The sequence below is a fragment of the Ochotona princeps genome, chromosome 19 (genome assembly GCF_030435755.1).
Source record: "Ochotona princeps isolate mOchPri1 chromosome 19, mOchPri1.hap1, whole genome shotgun sequence".
In the NCBI taxonomy this organism is placed as follows: domain Eukaryota; kingdom Metazoa; phylum Chordata; class Mammalia; order Lagomorpha; family Ochotonidae; genus Ochotona; species Ochotona princeps.
The window spans coordinates 28,573,781-28,592,168 of record NC_080850.1 but is presented as its reverse complement, the minus strand read 5'-3'; the positions used below and the strand labels follow the sequence as shown (position 1 = coordinate 28,592,168).

Here is an 18,388-nt window from a genome sequence, read left to right as displayed (position 1 = left end):
TGTACCTGTTCTTCAGGCTCATGGAAGTATCTGGTGTAGAAGATGATGCATGTCTTATTTTTCAAAACGAGTTTTCCTGCTGTCCAGGTGGACCAGTTTTTTGCCCAGGTGCTTGCACAAAGCTCTTCTGTTTTAATCTGTAGGCATCAATGGGGTCTTTTCTGGTGGTCTCTTCCTTTTCCCACAAGGTACCTCATCTTGAGGATGGCAGTGGACCCTTCCCAGGATGAGGTCCTGGATGGTGTCTTCTGGTCTTGCCTCTTCACTCCAGGCCATATCTGCTGCCAGCAGGGCTAGGAATGAAATGAGATGAGCCTCTGAGGTCATCACCCAGAGGAGAAGCACAAAGGGAACAATGGGAAAATGCAGGGTTTGAAACATCACAAGAGAATGCAGATTGTCAGGAAACCAGTGAGTGCTTTAGAGAAGGGGGGCTTAATATTATTGCTGTTAGTCGGTCAAAGGCTCTTCGTTGAATGGGGAATTCTGAGACAGACATGGCAAGGACTGAGGGGCCCAGTGTGGCTGAGAGGACAAACAGGTGGTTTTGCTTAATAGAGGGAGTGTGAGAGCCAGACCTTTTTGTAAGTAGCAGTGGGTAACTCTGTCCTAGAGCTGAGGAGAGACCCATGGAAAGATAGTTTCAAAAATTGGACATGAAAGATGTTTTTCCTCATAGTATTTTGTTTGTATTTAACGTAGGTGTGACTGTATAAAATAGCAACCTGCTTCTCAGGCTGGGCATTCTTGTTTGATCCTCAGCATTCCACACGAAGGGTTCAGTCTGCCTCCATTGCCTCCTTGCTACTCCTAGGCTATGTTCTGTGTTCCCATTTTGGTTGTTAAGGCAGTTGCAGAGATGTGGTTCTCTGAGACTTGGCTATTGTGGCATGGTCTGCAAACTTCATCTTGTTGACAAAGAAAATGTCTCCAGTTCCAGTTAGGAACCTGGACTGTGGACTTGCCTTCAGCTCGGACATGCCTGTAAAGAGCTGGAGGGCTGCTGTGGGACACTGAGTGGCTGCCTTTGATCCAGAACCAAAACTAGAATTTGAACCTCATTCAATAACAGCCATAAAAATAAAAAATAATTGTAGCCCAACAAATGTGCCAAGCAGCCTGCTAAGCCCATTATCTCATACTTAAAACTGATAATCATTCTATGAGATAGAATCTCACATTTTATCGATCAGTAAACTGAAACTGGAGAGATTAAGCTGTCACACAACTAGTAACCGGCAGAGGAGCCATTTGTCCCCATGTGGCCTCCCTTGCTGTGCCATGCCATCTCCAAATGGTGCCTCTGTTGTTCCTGAGCCCCCACTAGTCAGCTTGTGGTAGACTGCATTCCACAAGCAAAGCCATGAGTTCCAGCTTTCAGAGCTGCCATGGGAGCAGTTGCACCATATTGAATGGTTCCTGAACACACAGCCTGGCAGGAAATAGCTGCTCCTCCACATCCAGGCTCAGCTCTGCTGAGAGCATTGTGCATGTAGCAGTGACTTTCATATGGTGGGTCAAGACACCCCCATCTACAATCACCTCTAACCAGATGGAACAAGATCTTTTAACCGTGCTTCCAGATGAATGGCTGTGAAAGAAGTCAATGCCTTCATTTCCCTGCGTCCACACAGATACATCATGCAGCAGAGACCAGGCCTGTGTGTCTGGGTGAATGGTGCTAACCCATGAACTGTACTTCTTCTGGACAACTGGAGTAGGCAGAGCCAGGAGCTCTAGAGCAAATTAGTGCCAAGGTCTTGCATCCGTTTGAGTTTTTCCAGTTGGTCTCAGAGCAGCTTCTCTAATTTTTTTCTTATCCCAAGTGTTTATGTATATCACGATGTGAAGATGAGTTTCTTGTTCTCAAACAGGCATGTGCTTCTGCTTACAGGGAACTTGTTAAATACACAAGCCTGGTCTCCTCCCTGCCACATTCTGAATCCAGAGGGCTTGGCTAGAGCTCAGGCACTGGGTTTTAAAAGCAGCCTTGTGATGCTAATATTAACTCAAGCTGGAGACCCACCGGCTGAGCAAGGTGGGACAGTCAGTGTTCTGTTATTACCAGGGCATCTCTCAGACTGATAAGGTGTGGAGCCACTGCTTGGCTTGGCACTTGAACATGGAGACCCCTTTGTTAGAAAGAGTTGTCCTAGTGCTGTCGCTCACCTGCTCTAGAACCTGAAGTGTGTTGCTTTCCTTTCTTGAGCCTCCATCTTCCCATCTATAAAACTGATCGCTGAGAAAGCTGCCTTGGAGGGGAATGGCCATGATTAAGTGAGGTAGTGCATGGAAAGTACTTGACGCTGAGTCTGGAACATAGCAAGCACCTAATAAATGTTAACTCCTGTATGACGATCATCATTGGGCTATGGCCTGACCATAAGTTTGACAAAGGAAATCACCCCCATTTGGAGCCACAGCCTCAAAAGAGAGGCTCACAGTGAGGGAGCCGCAGGTTGCCCGGCTGCAGGAAGCACCTGTATTATAGTTGAAATGCAGACCCATTGCAGCCTGGGTATGAGATGCAGCATTGGTGTGAAGGGTTCTTGGACTTAGTTTCACAGAAATCAAGTTAACTAGCTGCCGGGATTATAGCGCTGATTAATTCTTTTAGTACTGTTAATACACCCTGGATCTTCTCCCAGATGGGCCCTGTGAGAACTTGCAAATTCAACCTGTGTACTTCCCTTATGTATCTTTCTTGTAGAAAAAGAGCGGGGCAGTATGCGCTTCAGTGGCTTATATCACACCCTCTCCGGGTGTTTGATGCTGGGCCTGACATGTGCTGATTCTCCCATTGCTTCTGTAGATCCTGGGTGCCCTGGACACACCTGTTTGCTTTGGCAGCTGCCCTGCTTATCCACACGGGATTCCTATTGTCACACAGGCTGCCGAAGGTATAATGTAGCTCTTGGCTTAATTATGCATGGTTTCTGTGTGTGACTGAAAACTGCACAGTTGATGGGTCTATTAAAAAAAAAAAGACACTGTGGGAACCTCATGGCAGGAAAGTTCTAGAGAGATTACATGACAAAAAGTGCATTCACACCTATTAGCCCTGGGATTTTCACTAAGTGGAGGTGGCAGATAATGTGAGATCAGGTCTGATGTGAGCCTGCTTTTGTTAGAGAAAAGTCCAAGCATTTATCATATGTCTATTTCTCTGTGTATAGCAGAACAAATGGATGTTTACATGCCAAAGTGAATATAGTAGGCTCAAAGGACATATTTCTCTGTATTTATTTGTGCATTTTTCTGCACTTTCTCAATGGGAGAGGAATACATATTTATGAAGTCTTGAGTTATTTTTAAGTTATTAAAAACAAAACTCCCTACATATCCATTCTGTTTACCATCTCGAGCCTGTTTTACAAGGGCCATGTGATCAGGCCTTCCTTCTGATGAGCAGTAGAGAAAATGCTGTTTGGGGATTCCCACAGAAACCAGGCAGTCCTCAGTTAAAGGGACAGCAACTCCACTCTAAAGCCTGTTTCAAGGCAGGATGCAGGCCTGTGGCCTGAGTAGTGAAGCACCCGTTTAATGCTGCTCCATCAGCTCCTGGTCAGCCTGTCATTGTAGAAGCTCTCCCTCCCTTTGTGAAACCGCACTGTTTCTGAGCCAGCCTCCTTGTTGTGCCTCAAGTCTCATTCCTGAGACTCGCACCAATCCTAGACCAGCCACATTACCCTGTGAAATCCCATTTTATTAATGTTCTTCCCCACCCCCCTAGGAAAGGGGTTATTCTGAGCATTGCGGGGAAGACGTCAGTGGGGTGGTCCACACAGGCAGGAAGCTAGAGGCAATTTTACTAAGGACAACCTTGCTGGAGTGTTAGTGCCATGTATTCTCAGCCCAGCAACAGACTGACCCTGTTATTGTTTCTCAACTCACTGTTTGGTCCATCATTGCCCGAAGGGCTTTTGAAGATTATTTTTTAAAATATTTTATACAAACTGTTTTCATATGCCCAAACATTCCCCAACTGCTTTTTAGGGTTATTTTTATCATGGGGTGTGAGACTAGATCAGTATAAAATCAGACACTTGGGGCTGCAGGGTGGCGTGGCATGCTGCTGCTATCAGGAGCGAACACGGCAAGGTGGGGAGGGAGAGAGCAGGGAAATTGCTTCAGAAAGCTCGAACCAAGTGTCTTGCGGTCTTGGGTGTTTCCCAGAGATGGTAAACTCAGAAATTGCTGTGCACACATGATTTTTTTATTGCAAAATTCATTAAGCTGCCATGCTATTATCCTATCTTGTCAGGATGATACATTGCAGACCTCATTGCAAAATTTTTAACAAGCCAGAGAGAGCACACCTCTCTCCCAACCACAGCCGCAAAGAACCTCTGGGTGTTTTGCTTGCACCTTCTTTTTTTCGTATAAAGCTCGGGCTTTGTAAAAGGTCCATCTGTCTGTCTAGTCACTCCCTGCCGTGCTGCTTTGATTGTGCACAGAGGGCTTGCCCAGGTCTTGGCCGAGTGAAACATCCTGAGTTGCCGTGGAAGAACAGCCCTGTCTCTAATATTTTGCCATCTCTAGTCTTGGGCATCAAGAAACATCTCCCCACCCCACCCATCACCACCACCTCCTAGTGAGACAGGAGAGCTGAGTCGTCTGTTGCCCCTCCAGTTGTATGTATTCAGTGGGCCAGACATGTTCACGCCTGCCAAGATGTGTGAATTTGGCTTGGCTCTGCATATGCTTTCCTGGTCTTGCCTCCAGGGCCTGTGATAAACAGAGTTCCCGCCTCCTTTTTGTGACGGGGTTGCCATTAGAGTGAGTCAGAGTCACTTAGTAAATATGGGAAGTGAAGTAGCTTAGCTCCCAGATTTCCATGGCAACCTCCAGAACAAGTACAATATCACCAAAATTATTCTGGCTCTATTTTAGTGGCAATGATTTGGTTGCATGCTCATGTTTTTCCGCTCCCAATTTGTACAAAAAGCAAACAAAAAATGCTGCCCACTGTCACCAGTGTTTGGTTTCAAGGACATTATAGTCCCTGTCTGAAGCACCTAAAAAAAAAAAAAAGGAAGAAAAAGAGATACACAAAAATCTACCTCCACCTGTTCCTGCAGAATACATTGTGATTGTGTATTATTCCATTTTATTTCTTATTTACTTTTTAACCATTAGTGGCATTGAGGATGTAGGATAGGTGGACTAGTCCCCAGGAATGCATGCCTAACACTGAACTCATAGGGCATTGTGAAGGAGGCTGTGTGCCCAGACAACATGTCCCCACCATAGAATACTGTCTGTATCAAATAAACGCAAATAAAAGCATCCAGTGTATTCACAGTGCATGCGTGCAGTTGTTTGGGGGTTTATTTTGCCATTTCCTTGTTTCTGGATCCTTAGCTTTTGTGACTAACAGGAAGATTCTCGTTGACAGACACATTTGAGGAAGACGAGTGTCCTCACTGCCGTCTAGGAGTTGTTCTGAGTGGTGGTTATTCTTCCTCTTTGCCATTTCAGTGCCTCTCTGTGATCTAGTGGATTTGACTCACAGCCGGTTGTTGTCTTTCTTTTCAAGTCTGCTAGCCTGTAATTTTTTTCCTTTGGTGACATAATTGTCCTTCTTCTACCTTCTGATGAAGATGCCAGAGCTGAATTGAATCATCAGTGACTCAGGAAGTTGAGCTCTGTCATTGGAATGATTTGGTTAATTTTTATTTAAAGGAAGGAAGAGCAGTCTTCAGGCGACCTGTCCTCCTGAATTTGGGTCACTGACAGGTATTCATTTGACCGTCTAGCTAAAAGTCCTGTTTTCAGTGACATTACTCCATCATTTATTTTAAGATTTATTTTATTTTAATTGGAAAGATTTACAGAGAGACAGAGAGAAAGATCTTCCATCCACTGGTTCACTCCCCAAGTGGCCACAATGGCTGGAGCTGAGCCAATCTGAAGCCAGGAGCCAGGAGCCTTTTCTGGGTCTCCCACATGGGTGCAGGATCCCAAGGCTTTGGGCCGTCCTCTACTATTTTCCCAGGCCACAAGCCAGGAGCTCAAAGGAAAGTGAAGCAGCTGGGATATGAACCGGCGTGGGATTCCAGTATGTGCAAGATGAGGGCTTTAGCCACTAGGCTACCATACTGGGCCCCATCTTTTATTATTGTTATTAGTTGTCGTTATTTCAAGTGCTTCAGAATTATGCCTCAGTATAGTTTGGCATAATCGGTAAAACATTTGATTCTCTGCTGCTTTTGCTTTCTACCCCTTCTTTGGAATATTGCTCACTTTCCAGTTTAACCCAAATTAGAATTGTCAGCATTGCAGCATAGCTCTTCCACATGGAAGTTCTCAACTCATCTGAGATAATCTACACTTAAAGACACTTATCTCTAAAAAGCTGGAGTAAGCTTGTGATTAGGAAATGCTAAATTTCTGGATCCCCTTGTCATAATGTCCATCAAGAGATACCAGTACAAAGAGTCTGCCCTGTAGGATACATATTAGGCAACTGTGACTGTAGGATAGTTGTGAAATCTTATGCTAAGTGTCTTGTTATCTTCTTGGGCACATAGCTCCCTCCTTTCTCTGATCTTTTGCTTTTGATCTTTAGTTCTTCTGGTTTGGTTTTGTTAGGTTGTAGGTCATGCAGCTGGGAAGAGATATGTGCATACACATATACACACACGCATGCACACACAAACAATACAACTAGAACCTCACAATCATTTTGTTAAGATTTATCTTTATTGGAAAGTCAGATATACAAAGGAGAAGAAGATCTTCTGTCCACTGATTCACTTCCCAAATAGCTGCTAACAGCTGGAGCTGAGCCAGTCTGAAGCCAGGAGCCGGGAGCCTCTTTCAGGCCTCCCACATGGGTGCAGGGTCCCAAGGCTTTGGGCCGTCCTCGACTGCTTTTCCCAGTCACAAACAGGGAGCTGGATGGCAAGTGGGGCTTCTGGGATTAGAACCAGTACCTATATGGGATCCAGACGCATGCAAGGTGAGGACTTTAGCCACTAGGCTACCATGCCGAGCCCTCAAAATCATTTTTTAAGGAAATAAAACTTCTCATACCTCCCAGTGACTGGAACACTAGAAATCTTTGAGTTCAATTTGGTGTAGCCACCTGTTTCATTCTGTTGGCTTTTCTAGTCCACAGGGTCATGGTCAAGTCTGCATCTCCCCCACTCATGTCCTTTGTCTAGTGGGCTGTTTTTCAAGAACAATGTTTTGTTTCATTTGTTGGAGCCTTCCCCATTAGCTCATAAATAGACCTTATCTGTACAAACAATAACAGGAGTTATGTCTTCTGAAAGCTTTTGTCTTGGTCCAGTTTTAAAAATCAGATTTCATGAATATCCGGATTCAGATGTTTTATAATTCAGTGCATCTGTATGTAATGTCTTCAGGTGTGGTTTGAAAATTTTATCAACCAAATGCTTGTATTAGGTTGCTTGTAGTTAACTAAGAAAGTAGATGCCCGGCAGGGTGGGTGGGTGTCTTTAAAAAGTTTATGGAAATACAATATGAAGCAATTGTATATGATTTTCCATTTGTTTTATAGCAAAAGAAATGTAATTTCATTTTCTACAAAATTCTTGAAGTACCATCATATAAATGAATAAAATACATGCAAATTGAGAAATACCTAAGTGTATATCTAAATAAAATGAGAAATTAGTGAAGATGGCTGCTAGTATCTGGTTATGTATTTGGTACTCAGTAGACTTTATTTCTTTTTATCGTGTTTATTTTTATTTGAAAGGCAGATTTATAGAAAGAGGAGGGACAGAGGGAATCCTCTCTCATCTGTTGGTTCACTCCCTAGAAGACCGCATTTAGAACTAGATTGATCCAAAGTTGGGAGCCTGTATCTTTCTCCAAGTCTACCACATCGATGCAGGGATCCAAGGACTTAAGTCATCATTTGCACTTTCCCAGGCACATTAGCAGGGAGCTGTTTCAAAGTGGAATAGCTGAGACTCAAACTGGCACCTATAGATGTAGGAACTGCAGGCAGAGGCCTAACTTGCTATATGCCACAGCACCATCCCTATTCAGTAGGTTTTTCAGTAACCATTCACTGAGTAAGTGAAAATTCAGGAAGGTTTTAGCTTGGATGTCTCATTTTTCCTAACAAATAGTAAGGGAGAAAAAAATATGTCCTGATAATTAAAATATTATTTCCTTTATTTTTATAAGCCAAAAGACTAATATATTTTAGAAGACTATTGTTCTCAGTCTGTACAATCATAACCCATAGAATTACTAGAGAACTTGGATTTACAGTTGTATTTGTCTGTTTTCTAAAAATTCAGAGAATTGTAGTGGGCAAACTTCTCATTCTACAGCATTCTCCTCTCCTCCTAGTTAAAGATCAGAGGTGTTGTCTTAAGCTTCTCTTCTTTGTTGGTGGTCTGAAGCTTCTCTTAGGCTTTCAGGAATCTTAATATGTGAGTATTCTTGGTAAAGGAAAGCTGGCATATCCTCAGTGTTTGCCTAATTGTGCTGTTTTGGAGTTGTTTTGCTTAGTGGTGGCAAGTTCCTGTTTACTGGTCCTATTACCCATCTTATATCTGGACTCAGTGTAATTCTTGGTTTCTGTTTGTTGATTATGACAAGAACTTAAGCATGTGAAATATGAATAGTTCTAACTCTCAGGAATCAAGAGCCCACATGTTTCAGAGTCTACTTAGCATTCCAGAATTCCTGAATAGTTTCATGGGTTTTTGTTTGTTTGTTTTTGTTCAGTCTTTTGCTTTGGGCTTTATCCAGAGCATTAAAGACTTTGCCAGGACATTGGTACTGGGTGTATGTGTATGTATATTAATGTGAAGATACTCTAATATCATTTCATAAACATGATTTGTTTTTACAGGCATGAGGAGTACAAAGGGGCAAATTTTTTTTTGTGACCTCACCCTTTATCAGAAAGACCTAAGTTTAAATGTAGACTTCTCAGTTACCATGATGGTGATTCTCATTTGACTTCTTTGGGATATGGTATACTTCTGGCTCATGTCAACAAGATCCAGTGAGGATTAACCCAGATATGATGTTTCTTGATAAGATATGGCAGAGATATCTGCTGATCTCCACAGAGGAGGATAGGAATGATACGCTCAATCTTTTATATTTTGCAACAGCAGTGGTGCCTGTGTCAATCTGCCTATGCCATTTAGCTATATCAACCCCTGATTTTTTTTAATGCATGGTTCTGAGTTTTTGAAAGATGGGAAAAATATTTAAAGTTCTCTGAGCAGTTTTTTAAAGTTTACACATTCCCACATAGGAGTTCATTTGATTCCCCCTGACAGCTCCATGAGTTACTCAAGGCAGTTCTCATGCTCCTTGTTCTGTAACTTGATTAACCAAGAATCCAAGTGCCAGTGGAAATTGCCTCAGGCCATACCATCATTCAGGATTGAAGCCTGGAAGAGAACTCAGTTTTTTCCTGTCCAGGCTTGGGAATATCCTCCAAGCATGACCAAGACAGCTTGAATCTTGGGTTTCCATTTTATTGTGTATGCATTGGTGTGGCCTATTACAAATAATTAACCTAAAGTTAAATGTCAAAGACCTGGGGCTGGAGGCACCACAGACAGTGTTCCTGGGAAGGGGTTGGGACTTAAGACCAAGTCATGAGGAAGTTCATGGCCAGACAGTAGTTACTCTATGTAGAAGTGCTTCAGAATTGGAGCATGGCCTGAGCAAACAGTACAGCATTGGAGGCAGAAGTTTTAGAATAAAAGGTGAGTGTTATGGAAGCCAACAGCCTGTGGATGAATGTGAGGGGCCCAGAGAGGCAGCTTGGGTTCTGACCATTGCTGCTGACTGATCCAAAGAAGGCGTAATTGATGATAACAGTGGTAGGACTGCTCTTAGAAGAAGAGCTGGCTCTTATGAAAGCGAGAGTGGAGGGATCTCTTGTTGAGATGAGGAGGAGCTTTGACCATGAAGTTGCAAATTATCTATTTTCCTTTGACTCTCCCTTTTAATTTTTTTAATTCTTGTCCTTCTATCTTTTAAAACATTTATTCTATTTATTTGAAAAGTAGAGTTTTAAAGAGCAGGGAAAAGAAGAAGAAATCTTCCACCTGTTATTTCACTCTCCAAATGGTCACACAAGCAGGCCTACAGTAGGCTGAAGCCAGGAGACTAGAATTCCATCCTGATTTCTTACATGGGTGTAGAGACCTAGGCACTCAGATCATCTTACACTGCTTTCTCAGGGGCTTTGGCAGGGAGCTGGAACAGAAGTGGTATAGCCAGGACTTGAACTGGGGCTCATATAGGGTGCTGGTATCCTAGAACCACTGTGCCTCATTGCTGGTCCCTATTTCTTATCTTTCTTGTGACCTTTCAACAGCTCTCTTGGGACCCAAGGTCTGAATCTAATCTCAATGCTTACCAATTTTGTGTATATAAGAGACCATTTCTGTATGATAGTACTAATATGGAATTTGTGGCATTTTCTCCTCAGAGGAGCAAAGAAACAGCATCCTCAACTCCAGTTTGGAATCTGTCTCATCCAGCGCAAACAGTATCCTTAATTCCAGTAGCAGCTTGCAGCCCAACACAAACTCCAGCGACCTAGACCTGGACGTGGTCAAACCCACCCGACCCAACTCACTGTAAGTACGATGACCAGCTACCCACCACACAAGGACATGATCAGCCATTCCATGCAAGTGTGCTGCCTGGCTCCATCTGCCTTTGAGCCACTGCCCCATGCACATGATTTAAAACCTTCTCCCTGAAATCGGAGCTTGGCTGTTTTGTTGTGAGTTTTTTGAGCATCATCATCTCAAAGGAGGGTCATTACTCTTAATGAACTGCTTGTTGGCCTTTGTGATCTTGATTTACTGTTCTGCTCAAACAGCTTTGGTAATAGCAACTGCCAGTCTCACAAACATGCAGTGATGGTAGAGGTTCAGTGGTCAGTTTCATGTATTCATGTTGTCTCAGTTTGCCTTCCCCTGCACTATGTCTGGGATGTTGAGTGCTACCTCCATTTCTGCTTCCATAAGCAAGATCCCCAGGTGACCCTTCATATCTTTGTGTCCTCAAACCCTAGCAAGGCCGTGATCCCCTCAAGACAATGTGAAAGAGAAGAATGCTTTATGCGTCATTTGGACATGGAGCTTCTGTAACCTCTACAGACAGTTCAGGAACTGGTTGTCTAGACCCACATGGAAACCAATCTGTGTGAGTTCCAGCAAATTCTTTCTGTGATTTCATCCTTAGCACGATTCTGCAGACACCATTTAAATCTTGTCAGGTAGAGTCTTCTGCAGAAAGAATGTGAGGTTCTGACGAAACAGCTGGACTCTCTAGCTGCAGCTGTATGACTCCAGTGAAAATAGTTTGAGAGTTACCACAGGCCATCATCAGACAGTTCATGCTTGATGAAACACTCAGCATGAGGGGGGAGCTTCCAGGATGTCAGCTACCTTTTCCTGCCACTCTGCAGGTTTGGTTGCACACTAGCCCCCTGCCGTTCTATCATGATAAAATATTTGCAGATCTGCAAAATGAGCTCAAGGATTTTTGCCTTGGAAGAGAGTAAGAGATGGTAAGCACTGGCAGGAAAACTGGCCTGCAGCTAGTCTTAAGTGTTATTTACAAAGAAAATACAAGTAAAGACAATGGTGAAATAAATCTAAAGTTGAGAAAATCGAGTCTCTGAGTTTGATGGCTTTGAATCATACTAACATTGAGGGAGTTGAATTATTTGCTTATTATTTGATAGACAGTGCATGTGTGTTCTAAGACCAACATGGACTAGCAGCCCAAGAGCTCCAAGTCATTGAATGAGTCTCCTGGTTCTTCTGGGTGGACCTGCAATGGCATCACCCTGCCTTGCTGTATGCCTAACTCTTCTTAATCTGCTTCCTTAGACTTAGAGGGCATCTCTGCACATGGCAGTGGCTGAAATCATATTGACACGAGTGAGGTTGCTCAGTGTCTCCTGATTCAAGACAGCCACCTTCATCAGTGATATTTTCATCTTTGTTTTCAGTGGCTGATAGCTGTGAGTCTCTGAGTCAACACTGAGTACACAGAAGTTACTTAGGGATTACCTAGGTAGCTAAGAGGAAAAGGGGAGGAGGATTGCTTTGTAAACAGGTCCTGGGAAGGGTACTTAGGATTTTTTGTTTTGTAGAAATCTGGAGGTGCCTTGTTTAGTGACTCATACAGAGAGATTACTCTGCACACTTCACACCTTACAGGGGGACTGTATCCTGCCTAGGCTAGTTTAGGGAACACACACACACAGGGGAGAGTGATGAGAGGAATTGCACCTGTTTGCCTTTGGAGGAGGACTGGAGATTCTGGTGTGGCTCCCAGGCTCAGAGGGTCTTTGACCGATGTCCCTGCATCTGCAGGTCGGAAAAGGGCATCGCCAGTCCGGAACCTGCGGCTGCCACAGTCCTGAGTCTCAAAGGTTCTCTATTCTCATTCCTATGGCGGTGTGCTGCTAGTCTCCATTTCCTGTCTCCATCTGTTTTTCTGCCTAGAACATGGAAAGTTGGGCAATCTGGGCAAATGGAAGCCTGGAACTTTTGTCTGAGTCAGTTGACTCTGAGCAGTCTGACTACTCATTTTACTTTGGTGATTAGTGTTAGTCGCAACCCGGACCATGTGGGTCTCAGTGTCGGTTCTGAGTACAGTGATTCCCTCCATCATTGTGCAGTGTGAAATGTATGGGGATTCTTGAATGAATGAGAATACTTGATTCAGATGGAAGCAAAGGCAGGGCAAGGACGAGTGTTAGCTTATTTGGGCATGTTAGGGAACCAATCGGCAGGAGCTCTTTGCTCTTTCCATTTCATTTATTTTTGTGCTCTTTTTCATAGTGACTAGAATAAACATTGTACCTGTTTAGAAATGGTAATGAAAGAAACACATCTGCTACTCTTGATAGTGTGATGCCTCTGGCAGTACATTCTGCGATATCGTTGTTTTGCCCACTGAGGAGATTATGACCGTGTTGGTTACATTAGTGTATCGCTAAACCAGACATAAAAATTGCAGGTGCCACCCTTCCACTCATGCTAGGTTGAAGCTGCTGGGTTTGGGCTTGATGTAGCCATTTCACTTGTAAATCAGTTACTTGTATTTGATAAGCCAATACCAAATCCCAAGTAGCCTGAAATTATCAACAAGATTGCTGGAGCAATTGTGTATCCAGATTTGTCCTAAGTTAGCTGGTGTAAATTAGAGAAAGAATCTCTGTTCTCCCCTAGAAGTTACAGGCAAGTTGAGGAAGGAAGGAAGTTATCAATGGCATGCTAAGTAGGACTGACTGCTCTGTGTGTTTAGAGTCCCACAACCATTGAGTATTTAGTGCGCAAATTCAACTGGTTTTGGAGGATTGGGGAAGGTAAGGCTTCTAAAATGTGAAGTTGGCTTTAGGAAATAGGTGGACAGGGGAAGAGTGTTACAGGTAAGGAGTGGGTGTGGGAGGCAGACAATTCAGGATGGATAAATGTACCCTAAAGATATGTGTGTTAAAGAAGAGAGAGCTCTAGTATCTCTCTTATCCCTATTACTAGGGGAATAAAAAGAAAAGCAAACTGGAGCCCACCTTGGATCAGGAGTCTTCACATAAAAATCCAGGTTCTATGCTGGAACAACTAGACATCTACATGCAGAAAAACTAACCTTAAAAATGAACTCCAAGTAGATCATGGGTCTAAAGTAGAATGCAGAAGCTGCTAGAAGATAATGTAGAGGAAAACCTTGATGGCCTTGGCTGTAGCAGTGACTTAGATGCAGTGTCCAAAGGCATAGCCTGGGGGAGGGGGAAGCTTATGTTTAAATTAGAAACATCTGCCCTGCAAAAAACACTATTAAGATCATGAAAAAGCAAGCCATAGACTAGGAGAAAATATTTGCAAAACAGATAAGAGAGCACCAATAATCCAAAATAAAAAAAAACTCTTAAAACTCACAAGAAGAAATAAATCTGTGTAAAATTGTAAACTGAAGTCATCAATAGTTCACCAAGGAAGATATACAGCTGGGAAATACACAAGTAAATGTTTTCCACATTCACATGTCACCAGGGAAATCCAAAGTAAAACAACCCTGAGTACTACTGCACTCCTGTTAGAATGTCCACAACCCCCGGAACACTGCTGGCAAGGTTTTGGAGCAACGGAAACTCTCAGTCATTGCTGGCAAGAACGCAGAGTGGTGCAGCCCCCTTGCAGAACAGCTGTTGGCTTCTTACAAACCTAGAGGTATTCTCCGATCATAAACTCCAACAAGCATGCTCTTTTTAACCCAAGTGAGTGAAAAATTTAAGTCTACAGAAAGCCTGCACATGAATTTTTTAGCAACGTTATTCATACTTTGAGGCAACCAATTCATTTGTTACTAGATATCAATAGATTAAACTGTGGTGTGTGTGTGTGTGTGTGTGTGTGTATACTTATGCTTCTATCTATATATCTATATTTATATCCATACACACACCTCAAGATAATAGAAAATTATTCAATGGTAAAAAGAAATTACCAGAACATATGTTTGGCATTGGGTTTAAGATGCTGCTTACAATGCCAACATCCCGTAGTTGAGTCTGAGTTTGAGTCCCCACTTCACTCTGCATGTCCGCTTCCTGCTAATGTGCACCCCAGGAGGCAGCATGTGTTGCCTCAAGCAGTTGCATCCTTACACCCTTTAATTGACACAGATGGAGGTGGAAGCTCCTGGCTTCAGCCAGGGCAGCCCTGCCTAGTGAGAGGATCTGAGGATTAAAATGATAAATTGATGAACCCTTTCTCTGTCGTGACTAAAGTAATTTTTAAAGAAGATTTTCAAAACAAATCATCAAGCATCAAGAAAACATGGATGAATCTTAAATATGTATTTTTGGTAAAAGAAGTCAGCCCGAAATGCAGTACCAAGAATATAGCTTTCTGGAAAATACAAAACTGTGGAGTCAGCGAAAAGATGACTGATTCCCAGGAGGGGAGGAATCTTGAACAGACAGAATGGGATTTTTAGACAGTGAAACTATTCTGTGTGATATTTTTATGATGGGCACAGAATATTATATATTTGTCAAAACTCATAGAACATAGAATGAATATTATTATAAGCCACAGTCTTTTGGCAATAATGAATTAGTATTGGACCCAGTGTGATAGCCTAGCTGCTGAAGTCTTTGCCTTGCACACGCCTGGATCCAATATGGGAATTGGTTCTAATCCCGGCGGCCCTGCTCCCTACTTGTGGACTGGGATAGCAGCAGAGGATGACCCAACTCCTTGGGACCCTGCACCCACATGGGAAACCCAGAAGAAGTTCTTGGCTCCTGGCTTTGGATTGACTCAGCTTCAGCTGTTGTGACCACTTAGGGAGTGATTCAGCAGACAGAAGACTTTCCTCTATCACTCTTCCTCTCTGTATATCTGACTTTCCAATAAAAATTAAATATATCTTTAAAAAATCATGGGTTAGTATTGACTCATCTGTTTTAAGAGATGTAGTGCACTAATTCAAGATATTGGAGAGAGATACGAGACTGAAATAGAAGAGGTATGTGGAAATTGTTATTTTGTGTAATTTTTTTATAAACTTAAAACTAGAAAAATATTTGATGGGCTTGGCAGCGTGGCCTAGTGGCTAAGGTCCTCGCCTTGATCCCATATGGCCGCTGGTTCTAATCCCGGCGGCTCCACTTTCTCTCTATCTCTCCTCCTCTCAGTATATCTGACTTTGTAATAAAAATAAAATAAATCTTTAAAAAAAAAAAAAAAAGAAAAAAAAAGAAAAATATTTGAATATAAGTTTTTACTATCTGATTATCATCTTTAGAAATTAGATTTGGCTATGCTGAATTGTGTGTTCCGTGTTATTAGATGTTGCTGTGCAGTCCTCATCGTCTTAGAGCTTGCCTGCTTCACTCTTGAATCCTCTGCTTGGAGGTCTGTGGTGGGTTAACTGTGGTTGCAGAATCTCTGCCTCCCTTCCTGTTAATGGCTGGAACCCTGGTATCCATGCCAGCCTTGACACTTTGGGGTCCCTTGGCCACAAATGACATCACATGACTTCCAAGTACAGACCACAAGATCTTGAAGCTTCCTCTTAAACCCTGGGATTGCACCTGCTGTGTGAAGAAGCCTGGTGTCATCCCCTTGAGAGAGAAGAGAGACCCAGATGTCACAGGCTAGCCCAACACCAGCAGCCAATCAGCTGAATGCAACCGAATGAGTTTGTCCAGGCAAGGTCAAAAGGAAAGCTGCCCACTCGTTACACAGATTGCTGATCAGTAATGTAAATTTCTGGTAGTTTAATAGGCAGCAATGGTTAACTGACCCAAGAACTGTGAGCCAGTAACCTTGAAGTCATGCGCAAATGCTGCCTTGGAATGAGGTTGAACTCTGGGTGGAGTACAAAGGTATAGAAGGTTCTTACAGTAGCAAAGCACAGCCTTGCAGTTTTCAGAACTTTCCTTGAAAGAAAATGACTCATAGCTGACATTCTAAGAAATTGAGAAACAAAATAAAATCCAGAGCTAGTAGCTGACAGGTTAACGGGAAATAAGAAAGATCGCTGAAGCAGGAAACCCTAGGTTTTATTCCTGGCACCAACACAGATGAGCTGGTGATGCTGTCCTTGGCCTTGAATGTGTTCTTGTGCCCATTCCCACTGGTAGAAGAAATGAGACTGACCCACCCCCAAGAATCGGAGTTATTCAGTGGGCTGTAGGAATGAAGGCCCCTGTCTCCTTCCCCAGTGACCAGTCTGCAACACAGTGATTTTTAAGGAGGAAATAAACAAATGCGTAGGTCTGCTGGGATGTCCCACCAGTCACTCACATACCGCATTCATTCTCCCAGATTAGAAGCAACTAGGTCAATGATTGCTTCGAACCAAACCGCTGGGGTGCCAAGGGGGAGGGATTGCTAAAACCGAAAGGCTGCTTGGAGGATGGAGGTGGCCAGACACTTGGAGGATGGAGGTGGCCAGACACTTTGGTATTCTCCCTGCATAAGTGCTCCCCACCCATAAAAATTAACTGCTCAATAGTCACCTACATAAATTAATGTTTCTCTGAACATGCATTTCCAAGCTGTTTCTGGTGACCTAGTAGATGTGTGCACGCCAAAGACCTGTGCCGGCTGCCAGGGTCCACCATCCTCTCGCGTCTTCGTGGCCAGTGAGCAGCCAGAGAACAGTCACTGGAATTTCAAGGATAAACAAGGCCTGCTTCCAGGCCCAGCGGTTTCTCCAAAGCTCTGCTGGCTCCTTCCACGTTTAATTCGGCTGCACTCTGATGGCATCTGGGGGAAACTCACTTTGGGAAGATACCTCCCAGGCCTCTCTTCTGCAAGTTCAGTCAGCATTCATTCAGCAAATAGCATGTGAACATCTGCCTTGGGCCAGTTGTTGTGACTGTTGAAGTTAGGGTGATTCGAAAAAATCAAAGTATCTGTTTTGTGTTCTGTTAGAGCAGGACAAAAATCACTGTCAACTGTATCATGTGTTAAGAAGGTGTATGGAGAAGTTGTATTGAAAGGAGAGAGATTGGAGGGGCAGCAGGAAAGCTACATGAGCCCTCTCTGCATCAGTTTCCTCCTCAGCAAGGTGGTGTGATTGTGGGATCAGGAGAGAGTCGGCTGTGTACCTAGGTGGGGAAAATCATCTAAATAAGCAACCGATGCTCAGAAAAAAAAAAAGAAAAGAAAAAGAAAACAGCAGCAGAAGAAAAGGAATCACCCACTCTTTATTATCCCACATGCAAGTGTGGTACTAGGAGGACAAGTACTACTACTGGTGTTTTACAGACTTTCCCTCCTCCTTCTCTGTTGCCTCCACCCTGGGCTGCAGAGAAGCATTCACTCCCCTTTCCCCTGCAGCCTCCTTCCTGGAATCTCAGACCGGCACTGACTGTTGGTCTGGTCTTGATCAGTGCAGAAAAGGAACTTCTACTAGAGGACAGGTGCTGCCCCCACCTTACTCCGAGACCAACTGAGGCAGGCACACTTGTTCTGGAAAATTCAGAAACCTCCAAATCCCACAGGGTACCTGATGAGCTGTGTGCATGGCCATTATTCATTGAGACCAAATGAATCATGGAATGAATAACATACATTAGACAAGTGATAATTAATTACATATTTTTTGGAGAAATCATTTTTGTCATCCCAGTGCTGTTTTATGCCAAAGGCGTTACACCAAACACACAACTCTTGATGTTGTTGAATTTGTCTTTGCCATTTCTTGAAATGTAGGGATTAGCAAGCAGACATTTCTTCCAGGGGTGGGCAAGCTTTCCATGTAGGAAAGTCTGGCCAGTGAGGTTGGGGATTTCTCAGGCACATCAAAGAGGGGATTCCCTCTCGGGATTGTTTTGCCTGAAGTCCTAAGGGTCATTGCCGTCCTTGGGAAAAACAACCTTGAGGGC

At 43.4% G+C, this 18,388-nt stretch overlaps 1 protein-coding gene across 6 annotated transcripts in view; it reads left to right on the top strand.

Moving 5' to 3' along the window:
* The window catches only part of ARHGAP26 (Rho GTPase activating protein 26), a 412,073-nt gene that overhangs the window by 331,841 nt on the left and 61,844 nt on the right, over positions 1-18,388 (top strand). For all 6 annotated transcript variants that reach the window (XM_058677831.1, XM_058677832.1, XM_058677829.1 and 3 more), the window contains exon 20: positions 10,448-10,598. In XM_058677831.1, coding sequence (XP_058533814.1) covers positions 10,448-10,598 — 151 coding nt within the window. The remainder of the gene's footprint in view (positions 1-10,447; positions 10,599-18,388) is intronic.